Below are 14,627 nucleotides of genomic sequence, written 5' to 3'. Positions count from 1 at the left end.
GAAGCTATCCTCAGTTATTAGGTCTGAGTAGTCAAGTATGTCTAATACTAGTCTGACATTGTTAGAAATATGTATGTTCCTCATGAAGCCAGACTGTGTTTCATCAATGATTGCATCCATTTTTGCATCCATTTTTGTAAGTAGTAAGGCTAATATCTTATAGCCATTATTAAGAAGACAAATTGGACGCCAGTTATCGATGAGCAGCACTTCTTTTTTAGGCTTAGGTATCAGTGTTATTAACCCCTGACTCATTGTAGGAGGGGGAACAATGTTTTTAATACTCTCTAAAAAGACTTCAAATAGGAAGGGAGCTACTTATAATTTGTAAAATTCTGATGTAATTCCATCAACACCTGGTGATTTATTGTTCTTTAGATGTTTGATAGACTCTAATCTCTTCAACTTTGATGGGTTGGGTATACAGTAACTAAGATACTGTTTTAAAGGGCATGCAGGTCTGCTCTGACTTTACACGGTTATTGTTCTATTTAGTTATTAATACTTATTTCCAAAAAAAGGTCTTATATGTAAAACATTTTTTATTCTATTTCTTTATGATCAGTTTTCGTATGCACTTAAAATAGTAGGTACCCTTTTATTTAAATTATTATTTTGTATTTTATTGCTCAGAATAGTTCCTGATTACACTAAATAGGGTTTTTAGTCTCTCTTACTACAAGAACCCTTGGTTTGGTCTTGAAAATAATTTTCAATTGAGTTGAATTTCAAAGCCGGATAACGTCTAGCTCAAAGGTTATGGAATAAGATATTTTCACTTTAAATTGCCTTAAATGGTGCAGATCTCGGTTCCTTATCCTTTACGTTCACTGCTCCTACGTCTTTGACTCATCCTACTACAGTTTATACTTTTATATAATCTTTGTTGTTTTGTCTTTGTCTATAGTTTCTCTTAATGCTAGGGGGTTACAAAACATTGTGAAGCACAAGGCCTTATTTTTATTTGCTAAACAATTTCGAACAGATTTTTGCTTTTTTCAAGAGTCTCACTCAATATCGGCTGATGCCAACTTCTGGAGGTCACAGTGGGGCAATGATATTTGGCTCTCCCATGGATCTGAACGCTCCGCTTGTGTCACTACAATGAAAAATACCTTTGGTGGTAATATTCTACACTCGGAATGTGACCCCTTTGGTCACTTTATTTATCTTGTGATCCGTTACAATGACATTACGCTCATTACTGTAAACTTCTACGGGTACAACACCAAACATGAGAATGATCAGTTACAATGACATTACACTCATTACTGTAAACTTCTACGGGTACAACACCAAACATGAGTGATCAGTTACAATGACATTACACTCATTACTGTAAACTTCTACGGGTACAACACCAAACATGAGAATGATGAGTTACAATGACATTACACTCATTACTGTACACTTCTACGGGTACAACACCAAACATGAGAATGATCAGTTACAATGACATTACACTCATTACTGTAAACTTCTACGGGTACAACACCAAACATGAGAATGATGAGTTGCTTGAATCTATAGAGAAACATATACTTCATTGGTTATCTAAATTTTCCAATTCGTTATTATTGATAGGAGGGGACTTTAACATTACTATAGATAATTCAACTGATAGATGGCCCCCAGGTAGGCCAACCAATCAGAATTTGGGTTTAATACTTTTTATGGAAAAGTTTGATCTTACTGACAGATCATTCACTTGGAGTAACAAAACAGGTTCCAGACATTCCAGAATAGATTTTTGGCTTATATCCAAATGATATCCATATTTGTACTACTCCCCTCACAGACCATAGGGCCATTTACATTGATATCAACATATTTACCCCTGATACTAACCTTGGTAGAGCATCCTACTGGAAGCTAAATAGCTCATTATTAAATAATTATATAGTTCAATTTGAGGTTAAAGATCTGCTCTTACACTTTTGGGAAAGGGCTTGTGAAGAAATATCTCAATGCAAGAACTGGGAGCTCTTTAAATTTGAGGTGTCCAAATACCTTAGAAAATATGGTAGTTATCTTGCTAAGACGAGAAGAGCTGAGGAGGAAAAGGTGATCATTAAGATAACTTCCCTTTCTGGGGGGGGGAGATATATATATTAAAAGCAGAAGGAGCCTTTATTAGATCTCGGGAAAAAATGGATTGAGGAGGGAGAACATAATTCATCCTATTTCTTTAGACTTGAGAAATTTCACTCTAAAAATAACACTGTCCATAAGTAAAACATTGATGGTGTTATTACAGATGACCAACAATTAATCGCTAAATACTGTAGCAATTTTTACAGAAAATTGTATAGCTCTACGTACTGTCAGGAATCCACATATATATTTTTTAAACTCAATTAATAATGTTCACTCTATCAGTGATATAGAATCTAAACAGTGTGACGGCCAAACATCAGTATCATAATGCCGGAATAAACGGAAGTGGCGTAGGATCCTTTTTCGAATGGGCATGCGCTCAGAGTTTTCCCCTTGGTGGTTAGCAACAACATCCAGCTCCAACATGCTTGGTAAATTGATCGGTCAGAAATACTTTTCCATCGCGAGAACATGGTAAGATAATGTCGTATGTTTACTGACATCTTGCTATTTGATCAAATACATTTCCAATGCAATGTCTTATTCTGACTTGCCCTTGTCTGTTTTACCCTTAGCTAGCTGAGGTCATGTCCGGAAACGTTAGCTAGCTAGCATACTGGCTACTGCGTGCCTTGCTTGGTAGCAAAGCTAGTTAATAACGGCAACATTGACCGTAGAAGGTTGCCAATGCCGTGAACCAGAAACACCGACCTGACTTTGATCAATTGGAGAACTAGTTAGCTAAGTAACGTTACCTAATTCTGAAACTAGCGCTAGGGGGCGGCAGGTAGCCGTCAATATGAGCGTCGGGACAGTAACCGCAATCCGACTTTCTACTCTGAGCATGGCAAGTACTGTTTCCCCGGCGACGATGACGTCAATTAAGATAGCCTACGCACCTATTTGATTCACAGGGGTTGTGTTAAATGCATAGAGTTGTGCAATTTACTAGGTATCCCCTAGCTCGATTGTAAATTACCTATTCAATTTTACTCCCAACGCAGGGTTCCAACGTTGGCGGTGTGGGGTTCAGTTGGAGGGGTGGCATTGGTACACTTCACTGACTGGCGCTTGATCTTGGATTATGTACCGTACGTCAGCGGCAAATTCAAGAACGATGACTAGAGGCGTTTCTGTGGCTGAAGGTGAGTAAATGTGCACATAGCATCACAGTAAGGGTATGCTCTCTACAAAGAGGTCTGCTTGACTTGTTTTTTTTTTAGGGGTGGACTGGTCCAGTGGGTCTGACTTGATTTTTTTGGGCAAAAATATAATTATCTGGCTAATAATGGGGGCCTCAAGGGGGGGAAAAAATAGTCCAGTGTGAGGTCTCGAAGGAATGCGAGGGCTGATTTCTGGTCCCAGTCCACCCCTGCCTGTTTTTACAGGGTGTCTCTGCGACAGATTGTCAAACCTAGCTAGAATAGTTCCGACCAGTAGGTCACAGTCAGTATATCTCCCTATAGGTTGGAATGCTTGGCTGCCTGCACGGGATAGGGTAGATATAATTTATGGAACGTTCCAACAGGAATCTGTTCCAAAAACTTTGTAAATAACAAGGTTGCCAACAAATGACGCATACAAAGTTTTATAGCGGCAGAATAAGATACTAGGTAGGGTGTGGGCTATTTGTTTCACTCACCATGTTTATTCAAAAAAATGTCTGCCCTCACTCTGGTAGCCTATGGACAAGCATTAAGAATAAGCTATGTGGTGAGTAGATGCCTATTCGACAGCTATTTAGCTAGGTGAATTGATTATGCAACTTTTTATGCATTTGTTGGCAACCTTGTACTTTATGAAGTTTTTGGAACAGATTCCTTTTGGAACGTTCCACAAATCATACCCACCCCGCGGGATATGGCTTGAAAATGAACCTCAATTTAGGGATGGAAGATGTCGCTGTACTCCTAATTATCCCTACTGACAAATAGAGAAGATTTGAAGTATTGCTAGTTTTTAAACAGCCTTTTTGTCCTCATGCTAGGTAGCAGAAGCCACAGCAGTCATTTTGGAATCGCTCGTAGATCTTTACTTTGAACAACAAAGGACAGTCAGCCAATCAGGCTCCTTTGTTGTCCTTAGCAACATTTTACGTGCCATTCCCAAATGTAACTTATAAATGCCTTGTGAGTTTAGTTAACTGTCATACCCCATCAGAACCCAAAATATAAACTTGTTTTACTCCAATGTTTGTAAACAATATATAGCCTCAACATGGGTAGAACTATAATTTTTATATCATTGGATTGTCAAGCCTTGCATTTATAACTCCATAAATTTGAGTGGTTACATTTCTACAGCCCCATCCATTCAGCTTTTTACTGAAACGTGCCAGGAGTACGCTTTGTTGTTGAGTGGATTCGATTAATACCCCGGGTGAACCGGGTTAGCGTTGATTGCATTGGTTTTGGGACCGGGCTGCCTCCCATGTGTGAGCCAGGTGCCCCGCTTTGCCTGACGGCGAAGTCCTCTCAAAGCAAACGTGTCGTAGGTTAAACATGTGGAGTAATGAGTAGGATTCTGTTGTTTCACATGCAAAAGTGATTGATTTTGATAAGGCTTTATCTGCCTTCCCAATGAATACTAGTTTGAAATTTAGTTGAAATAGTTTGTATCTATTTTATGGAAAAGTGATGTTTTCCTTGATGACAACATGACTGAGCGCAGCAGATTACTGTTTGATTTGAGAAGGGCACCCCTCTCACTTTTTTTGTCCCATTCACGTCACAGGCCATAACCCAGGGATCTAAATCAAACTCCCTTATTGTTTCAACTGCTTATTAGCCCAATATTGGACTAAATGAGCCTAAAGTTATTCCTTAGTCCAGGGACCTTACATGTTCTGTTTAAAGGGATAATTGGCTTGAAGCCAAAACAGACAAATACTTCATCTAAATGTGAATCGAATTTCTTGCGTTACGGTTCAAGAAACATAAATCCCTCCATATCACATCAAAATATCACAAATGCTAAATACACACTTCCTCTTCTAACCGGTTTTAAAACAGTTGCAGCTGACAGTATTTTTTCCAGTAACAACACATTTGTTGCGTTTACACACTGGTGTTTGGTGACGCAGATGGCTAATTAGCACAGGTAGTCCACTCATCTTTTTTTCCTTAAACAAGTGTTGTAACATGGAAATATGGCCATGTGGGAACCCTAAAGGTGTGTATCAATTTGTATTGAATGTTTTTATGATTTCTATAAGGTCCTTATGATTCCAAAACCGTACCGCAAATGATGCGTATTAATGTTCAGACCGAGCATCGCGGCTCTTAACAAAACTCCCCCCTACAGAAGACACCTTCGTCCAATGACTCTTATGTGTGATGTAATGGAACTGGGCCATGGTCAAGGGCTAATTGCTGCTTTAGGCCCTGGCTGTTGTCTTCAATCACAACATTGCTGGCAGTGGTGTTATTGAAGCCAACTAGGGGTTTTTGAACATGAGCCAGCTTCTTGAGAGAAGGACAATAGTGTCGTCTCCATATAGGATGATAACTCTCCCTTGCCCTTTGGATTTAAATGTTGTCTGTTTTTCATCTCAGATCCTCCGTGTCGGGTTGATTTGGAAAGTCCTTGAAAGTATTAAGTGGAGACTGTGACATCCACCCAATCTTTTTGCCTGTAGGTCAATCTGTGCTGTCAGACAGGCCGAGAGCGATGGAGAGAGTGTGAACAGACCATCAGGCACCATGATTCAACTTCACCCCAGGACAAAGAGAAGAGGAACATTGTGCTTTCACCTTTTTCAATCATTTTAAATGGACTTTTCATCCTGATTTTGAAGTAACAGTGTTGTGCATTTAGTATTTTTTGGTAATTGCTCAGCCAATGGAATGACATGGAGGAAATAGAAATGCATGTATTGAGTCATTAACATAATGTTTATTCCCTTTTTGTTTGATTGAATTCTGTTGTCATTTTAAAGCTTAGAGTGAAATTCTACTTTTCAGGGTCAGTTAACTTAATTGTTTCGCACTGGTTTTAACGTTGTTTGATTTTCCAGAGCGAGGGCTATGAAGCTAAAATGATAGTCTCTGTTTTTCCCTTTGCTCTCGGTTCATTGTATCAACCATTATCGTTTCAGTGTAGCCTGGCTACTACTGGTAGTCTGTTTCTGCTTCTAAACTGTTGGCATGACAACAATGTAGTTTGGTTCAATGCACAACCTTTTTGGTACTCGGCTTGTTTTCTTGGACCTCCTTTGTCCAACTTCTTAATGATCATGGTTGTTTTAATCAAATTATGTGTACAAAATTGTGTCTGGTGTTTTTCCCTAGCCATTTAAAATCTATCTACAATCTTGTGATGATAATGGGGAAAAACATAATAAAACGAGTAATGTAACCTTTTGGTTTTCTAACGGGGTGCCTGATTGTTTTCTGGAAAACTTTCATGTTTTTGTAAATCTGGTTTGGTCTGATTTGTTTATTGTGAAAAATCTAAAAAATTATGTATAAACACACAGCTAAACAAAGGTAGATTACAAAATTTAAAAAAAACTCAACTGATCACAAGACTTCATTAAATCTCGTTGACTGAACTGCAGTTGGAACTAGTGGATTAATTGCTGTCCACAGTAAGTGGTGTAGCTTGGCGGAGTGACTTTACGAGTATCTAAACACCATAGGCAAAGATTATGGATGTACTGACAAGATGCATGTCTCTCCGCCCTAACAATGGGAGTCGTCCACATAGCTGCATGGAGGACTGTCTAGCTCCCGCCTATGCTTCTTTTGGATTGGTGGATACATCTCATTATTGTAATCCTTTTTTGAATATTTGGGGGTTGTTGACTTGACCCACCTGTATTCAATGGAAATAGAGATGCTGTGCTACTAGCCTCATGCCAATGGTGTTAAGTACTTCAGTATAAACACTTGAAAGTGCTAATTAAGTAGCTTGTGGTATCTGTACTTGACTATTTATATTTTTGATAACTTTTGCTTCACTACATCCCTGAAGGAAAATAATGTACTTTTTAATTGACCCCCTTTTCTCCCCAATTTTATGGTTTCCAATTGGTAGTTAGTCTGGTCTCATTGCTGCAACTCCCGTACGGACTCGGGAGAGGCAAAGGTCGAGATCTGTGCGTCCTCCGAAACACAACCCAACCAAGCCACACTGCTTCTTGACACAATGCCCACTTAACCCGGAAGCCAGCCGCACCAATGTGTCGGAGGAAACACTGTACACCTGGTGACCGTGTCAGTGTGCACTGCACCCGGCCAGCCACAGGAGTCGCTAGTGCACGATGGGACAAGGACATCCCTGCCAGCCAAACCCTCCCCTAACCCGGATGACGCTGGGCCAATTGTGCACCGCCCCGTGGGTCTCCCGATTGCGGCCGGCTGCGACAGCCTGGATTCAAGCCCAGAATCTCTAATGGCACAGCTAGCACTGTGATGCAGTGTCTTGCACCACTCAGGAGGCCTCTAATGTATTTTTTAATCTATACATTTTCCCCGACACCCAAAAGTACTTGTTACATTTTGAATGCTTAGCAGGTCGGGAAGTTAGTCTAATTCCAAATCAAATTGTATTGGTCACACACGTGATTAGCAGATGTTATTGCGGGTGTAGCGAAATGCTTGTGCTTCTAGCTCTGACAGTGCAGTAATGTCTAATAAGTCATATCAAACAAATTACACAACACCCAATACACACAAATCTAAGTAGGAATGAATAAAGACTATTATAAATATGGACGAGCGATGTCAGAGCGGAACGGCTAAGATACAGCAGAATAGTATAGGAAACAGTATATACATATGAGATGAATAATGCAAGATACAGTGGGGCAAAAAAGTATTTAGTCATCCACCAATTGTGCAAGTTCTCCCACAAAATGAGAGAGGCCTGTAATTTTCATCATAGGTACACTTCAACTTTGACAGACAAAATTAGAAAAAAAATCCAGAAAATCACATTGTAGGATTTTTTTATGAATTTATTTGCAAATTATGGTGGAAAATAAGTATTTGGTCAATAACAAAAGTTTCTCAATACTTTGTTATATACCCTTTGTTGGCAATGACAGAGGTCAAGTGTTTTCTGGAAGTCTTCACAAGGTTTTCACACACTGTTGCTGGTATTTTGGCCCATTCCTCCATGCAGATCTCTAGAGCAGTGATGTTTTGGGGCTGTTGCTGGGCAACACAGACTTTCAACTCCCTCCAAAGATTTTCTATGGGGTTGAGATCTGGAGACTGGCTAGGCCACTCCAGGACCTTGAAATGCTTCTTACGAAGCCACTCCTTCGTTGCCCGGGCAGTGTGTTTGGGATCATTGTCATGCTGAAAGACCCAGCCACGTTTCATCTTCAATGCCCTTGCTGATGGTAGGCTTTGTTACTTTGGTACCAGCTCTCTGCAGGTCATTCACTAGGTCCCCCCGTGTGGTTCTGGGATTTTTGCTCACCGTTCTTGTGATCATTTTGACCCCACGAGGTGAGATCTTGCGTGGAGCCCCAGATCGAGGGAGATTATCAGTGGTCTTGTATGTCTTCCATTTCCTAATAATTTCTCCCACAGTTGATTTCTTCAAACCAAGCTGCTTACCTATTGCAGATTCAGTCTTCCCAGCCTGGTGCAGGTCTACAATTTTGTTTCTGGTGTCCTTTGACAGCTCTTTGGTCTTGGCCATAGTGGTGTTTGGAGTGTGACTGTTTGAGGTTGTGGACAGGTGTCTTTTATACTGATAACAAGTTCAAACAGGTGCCATTAATACAGGTAACGAGTAGAGGACAGAGGAGCCTCTTTAAGAAGAAGTTACAGGTCTGTGAGAGCCAGAAATCTTGCTTGTTTGTAGGTGACCAAATACTTATTTTCCACCATAATTTGCAAATAAATTCATTAAAAATCCTACAATGTGATTTTCTGGATTTTTTTTCCTCATTTTGTCTGTCATAGTTGAAGTGTACCTATGATGAAAATTACAGGCCTCATCTTTTTAAGTGGGAGAACTTGCACAATTGGTGGCTGACTAAATACTTTTTTGCCACACTGTATGTAAACATTAAGTGAATGAGAAACTGTAGAATAGTATAGAATACAGTATATACATATGAGTAATGCCAGATGAGTAAAAATATTATCAGTGACTAGTGTTCCATTCCTTAAAGTGGCCAGCGATTCCTAGTCTAAGCCTATAGGCAGCAGCCTCTAATGTGCTAGTGATGGCTATTTAACAGTCTGATGGCCTTTACATAAGCTGTTTTTCAGACTCAGCTCTGATGCACCTGTACTGACCTCGCCTTCTGGATGATAGTGGGGTTAACAGGCAGTGGCTCAGGTGGTTGATGTCCTTGATATTTTTGGCCTTCTTGTGACATCAGGTGCATCAGGTGTCCTGGAGGGCGGGTAGTTTGCCCCCGGTAATGCGTTGGGCAGACCGCACCACCCTCTGGAGAGCCTTGCGGTTGCAGGCAGTGCAGTTGCCGTACCAGGCGGTGATACAGCCCGACAGGATGCTTTCAATTGTGCATCTAAAAATGTGTAAGGGTTTTAGGTGACAAGACAAATTTCTTTAGCCTCCTGAGGTTGAAGAGGCTCTGTTGCCCCTTCTTCACCACACTGTGTGGGTGGTCCATTTCACTTTGTAAATTATGTGTATGCCAAGGAACTTGAGGCTTTCCACCTTCTCCACTGCGGTCCCATCGATGTTGATAGGGAGGTGCACCCTCTGCTGTTTCCTGAAGTCCACGATCAAATCAAATGTATTTATATAGCCCTTCGTACATCAGCTGATATCTCAAAGTGCTGTACAGAAACCCAGCCTAAACCCCAAACAGCAAGCAATGCAGGTTTAGAAGCACGTGGCTTGGAAAAACTCCCTAGAAAGGCCAAATCCTAGGAAGAAACCTAGAGAGGAACCAGGCTATGTGGGGTGGCCAGTCCTCTTCTGGCTGTGCCGGGTGGAGATTATAACAGAACATGGCCAAGATGTTCAAATGTTCATAAATGACCAGCATGGTCCAATAATAATAAGGCAGAACAGTTGAAACTGGAGCAGCAGCACGGCCAGGTGGACTGGGGACAGCAAGGAGTCATCATGTCAGGTAGTCCTGAGGCATGGTCCTAGGGCTCAGGTCCTCTGAGAGAGAGAAAGAAAGAATTAGAGAGAGCACACTTAAATTCACACAGGACACCGAATAGGACAGGAGAAGTACTCCAGATATAACAAACTGACCCTAGCCCCCCGACACATAAACTACTGCAGCATAAATACTGGAGGCTGAGACAGGAGGGGTCAGGAGACACTGTGGCCCCATCCGAGGACACCCCCGGACAGGAAGGATATAACCCCACCCACTTTGCCAAAGCACAGCCCCCACACCACTAGAGGGATATCTTCAACCACCAACTTACCATCCTGACACAAGGCTGAGTATAGCCCAAAAAGATCTCCGCCACGGCACAACCCAAGGGGGGGGGGGGGGGGGGGGGGGGGGGGGCGCCAACCCAGATAGGATGATCACATCAGTGACTCAACCCACTCAGCGCACGATCATCTCTGTTTTGTTGACATTGTGTGAGAGGTTGTTTTCCAGGCACCACACTCCCAGAGCCCTCAACACCTCCCTGTAGGCCGTCTCGTCATTGTTGGTAATCAAGTCAACTACTGTTGTGTCGTCTGGAAACTTGATGATTGAGTTGGAGGTGTGCATGGCCACACAGTCATGGGTGAACAGGGAGTACAGGAGGGGGCTGAGAACGCACCCTTGTGGGGCCCCAGTGTTGAGGATCAGCGTAGTGGAGGTGATGTTTCTTACCTTCACCACCTGGGGGTGGCCCGTCAGGAAGTCCAGGACCCAGTTGCACAGGGTGGGGTTCAGACCCAGGGCCTCGAGCTTAATGATGAGCTTGGAGGGTACTATGGTGTTGAATGCTGAGCTACAGTCAATAAACAGCATTCTTACATAGGTATTCCTCTTGTCCAGATGGGATAGTGCAGTAAGCAAATTGAAGTAGGTCTAGGGTGGCAGGTAAGGTAGAGGGGATATGTTCCTTGACTAGTCTCGCGTAGCACTTCATAATGACTGAAGTGAATGCTAGTGTAACGGATGTGAAATAGCTAGCTAGTTAGCGGTGGTGCGCGCTAAATAGCATTTCAATCGGTGACGTAGTGGTTCCCCTTGCTCTGCTTTTGTGGAGCGATGGGTAACGATGCTTCGTGGGTGACTGTTGTTGATGTGTGCAGAGGGTCCCTGGTTCGCGCCCGGGTATGGGCGAGGGGACGGTCTAAAGTTATACTGTTACATTGATGCTGTTGACCCGGATCACTGGTTGCTGCAGAAAAAGAGGAAGGTCAAAAGGGGGTTGAGTGTAACGGATGTGAAATAGCTAGCTAGTTAGCAGTAGTGGGCGCTAAATAGCGTTTCAATCGGTGACGTCACTTGCTCTGAGACCTTGAAGTAGTGGTTCCCCTTGCCCTGCAAGGGCCGCGGCTTTTGTGGAGCGATGGGTAATGATGCTTCGTGGGTGACTGTTGTTGATGTGTGCAGAGGGTCCCTGATTCGCGCCCGGGTATGGGCGAGGGGACGGTCTGAAGTTATACTGTTACACTAGTTGTTAAGTTACCTTTGCCTTCATGGGTACAGGAACTATGGTGGCCATCTTGAAGCATGTGGGGACAGCAGACTGGGATAGGGAGCGATTGAATATGCTCTCCCTAGCATGGCTAGGGATACCGTGTGGGCCAGCAGCCTTGCTAGGGTTAACATGTTTAAATGTTTTACTCACTTCGGCCACGGAGAAGGAGAGCCCACAGTTGTTGGTAGCGGGCCGCGTCGGTGGCACTGCATATGGCTATGCATATTCATGGCATGAGGCAGTAGTGAAAAAATGGCATGAGGCAGTAGTGAAAGTGTAAGAAGAATGTGTTTAGCCCGTCCTGAAGCAAGACTTCGGTCTCGGAACACGTGGCTGGTTTTCCTTCTGTAGTCCCTGCCTATACGTCTCGTGTCTGTGCCATTGAATTGCAACTCCACTTTATCTCTATACTGCCGTTTGTCTGATATCTTGCGGAGTGAATAACTACACTGTTTATCTTCTGCCATAATTCCAGTCGCTTTGCCATGGTTAAATTGCGGTGTTTCGCGCGAATGCTGCCATTTAATTTACAAATGTATCAAGACAACAACGGTCATCCCTACTGCCTCTGATCTGGCGGACTCACTAAACACAAATGCTTTGTTTGTAAATGATGTCTGAGTGTATGACACTTGGTTAATTTTTCCACTACTGCCTCATGCCATGAATATGCATAGCCATCTCGAGACAACACCGATAGAAAGTGTTTTTTTCTCAAAGTTCCCGGGATGTCACGTGTCCTACTTATATCAGTACACTCGTAACAACTTAAGCATTACGACACTTTTATTCGATAAAACCTCACGTAACAAATAAGGCATTATTTTCTGTTGTTGACCAAATTCGACACTCATTGACCTCCATACAAAAACGTATTGCTTAGTGTGCGAAACAACGAAAATACACCACCTGCTGGATGAAGGCAGATTTTAAACCGAGTTGAGCCTCTCTTCCTCTCTGCCATAGGCTAGCTCGAAAGCGGGAAGGACGAGAAGGGTGTAATTGCAGACCGCAATTCTGGGCGTTTTCTGGTATGGGCGTTTCTTGATATCAAGTTATACCCATTGATGCTCGCGGAGAAAGAGGACAGATGAGTGAGTCTGTGACAGTAGGAGTGACGTTTTTGGAAAAAGTGGACCCTTGCCCTTTGGCTGATCATTTGTGGTTTCAGGGTGGGTGAAAACGGAGTTGGTTGCTGTGGAATTGGTGAGGGTAACCAGAAGTAGTCATGTGATAGTTGTTTGTTTCTGTTTGTCTGATGGAGAAGGCGCTCCGCGTTTTAAACGAATGGGGGCAAGGATTGTGAATAGTTTTGCTCTCACGAAAAGGGCGCAATTGAAAGTGTGATTAATCGTGTAGCAGTAAATGTAAAAGTTGACCAACTGAAGGGGAATATTTTTAGCATTTATAGCAATGGTTATCAACTGTACTGCAGGTCGCAGAAAATAGGGGTTGTGGTGGCAGCTGCAGAGAGGTATTTGGGTGTGCGAGACTTAACATCAGAAGAGTTGCAGGGTGTGTTAAGTGGTGGTGTCCCATCCTTTCAGGTTGTTGGCATAAAGTACGACTAAATATATTTAAATAGTGGAGTATGGTGGTGTTGTTTTTGTAGTGTAGTGTTAGAAGGTAGGGTATTCATAAGGGAGTTATACTCCAGTCTAATAGGTGGTGGTAATGCAACATTTATTGGATGCCAACCACAGTTAAACCTCATCGAATAAGTATAATTGACGATCACCATTGGGCGGTGGCTGTTTCTTGAACTTGACAAAGAAAGCTGCGGACTAGATTTAGACAATGTCGGTAAGTTCTACTATTATATCTTTGTTACTTCTCAACGTGTTCAATTAGACTGTTTACCTATCCAGTTATGTATTGTAAGGCGACATGATCGGATAGCTACAAGACACAAGCTTTGAAGCTAGCATAACAGACCCCACGAGGCTATAGTAGTTGCTTGCCACCTCCAGTCAGTCGGCTGATGTATGCTAGAACTTTTAAACAGGTTTCAACTGTAGCTAATTGGATGTTGTACACTTATCAGCGTGTTGTGCCGACTTTTTTGTATTCGCTACAAGTAAAATGTATGGAATATTAAGGCATTCGTTGTATGCATAATTCTGACAGTGATTTGATATATAGTACAGTTATCCTGTTTACATACCTCACTCAGCAGCATGTTATTTTACAGTGAAGTCGGCACAGATCCTGAAGCTGCAACTTTTGTGTTAAGAAATAGTCTGCAGACTATCCAACTATTGTTGACTCATTTACAGAGTCACAATAAAACAGTGGTGAAGTATGTGATCACTTTATATAATATGATGATGTGTAGCTGTTACTGTGTTTATTTAAAGGGCCAAACTGTAAAATGATTGTATGTATATATTGATTCCTAAAGCTGCAATCAGTGGCAGAAGCAATAACAAAACGATGTCCCCACCCCTGTTTACCTAAAAAGCCGGGGGATGGGGCTGGAGAAATATACCCACTCTCAAAATCATAGACAGAGCTATGGAAGCCAAATCTGACCATCCATGATATCAACTTTATATCGTTTTAACCACAGTGATTGTTTGCATGTACTTTGTTTGCAAACATTGGAGTAAAACAAGCTTCTATTTTGTGTTCTAATGGGGAAGGACAGTTGAACTAAGCTCATGAGTCATAAGTTACATTCTTCAAGACTCAATAGGTACATATCATTAAGTTAAATGGATGTATCAACTGCTAATTGCCCCTTTGAAGAATGTATCTTAGAAATGCTTCATTAGCTTGTCAACTGTCTTACCCCCCATCAGGACCCCACCTATACGCTTGTTTACTCTATTCTTTGTAAACACTGTATAGCCTGTATCACACCAGTCTCTTCCATGACAGAGTGATGAATAGCTTCTAGTATCACACCAGTCTCTTCCATGGCAGAGT

The 14,627-nt window shown here is 42.1% G+C and overlaps 1 protein-coding gene across 1 annotated transcript; it reads left to right on the top strand.

Moving 5' to 3' along the window:
* The first annotated feature begins 2,439 nt into the window (after nucleotides 1-2,439).
* Nucleotides 2,440-6,469, top strand: LOC139387065 (ubiquinol-cytochrome c reductase, complex III subunit XI). The gene is made up of 3 exons (XM_071133048.1): nucleotides 2,440-2,571; nucleotides 3,102-3,242; nucleotides 5,735-6,469. The coding sequence occupies exons 1-2, from the start codon at nucleotides 2,465-2,467 to the stop codon at nucleotides 3,220-3,222; spliced, it is 228 nt and encodes a 75-aa protein (XP_070989149.1). The 5' UTR covers nucleotides 2,440-2,464; the 3' UTR covers nucleotides 3,223-3,242; nucleotides 5,735-6,469.
* Nucleotides 6,470-14,627: the final 8,158 nt, after the last annotated feature.

The sequence above is a fragment of the Oncorhynchus clarkii genome, chromosome 28 (assembly GCF_045791955.1).
Source record: "Oncorhynchus clarkii lewisi isolate Uvic-CL-2024 chromosome 28, UVic_Ocla_1.0, whole genome shotgun sequence".
Classification (NCBI taxonomy): Eukaryota; Metazoa; Chordata; class Actinopteri; order Salmoniformes; family Salmonidae; genus Oncorhynchus; species Oncorhynchus clarkii.
The sequence above is the reverse complement of the archived record's forward strand: the minus strand, read 5'-3'. Positions and strand labels throughout refer to the sequence as shown.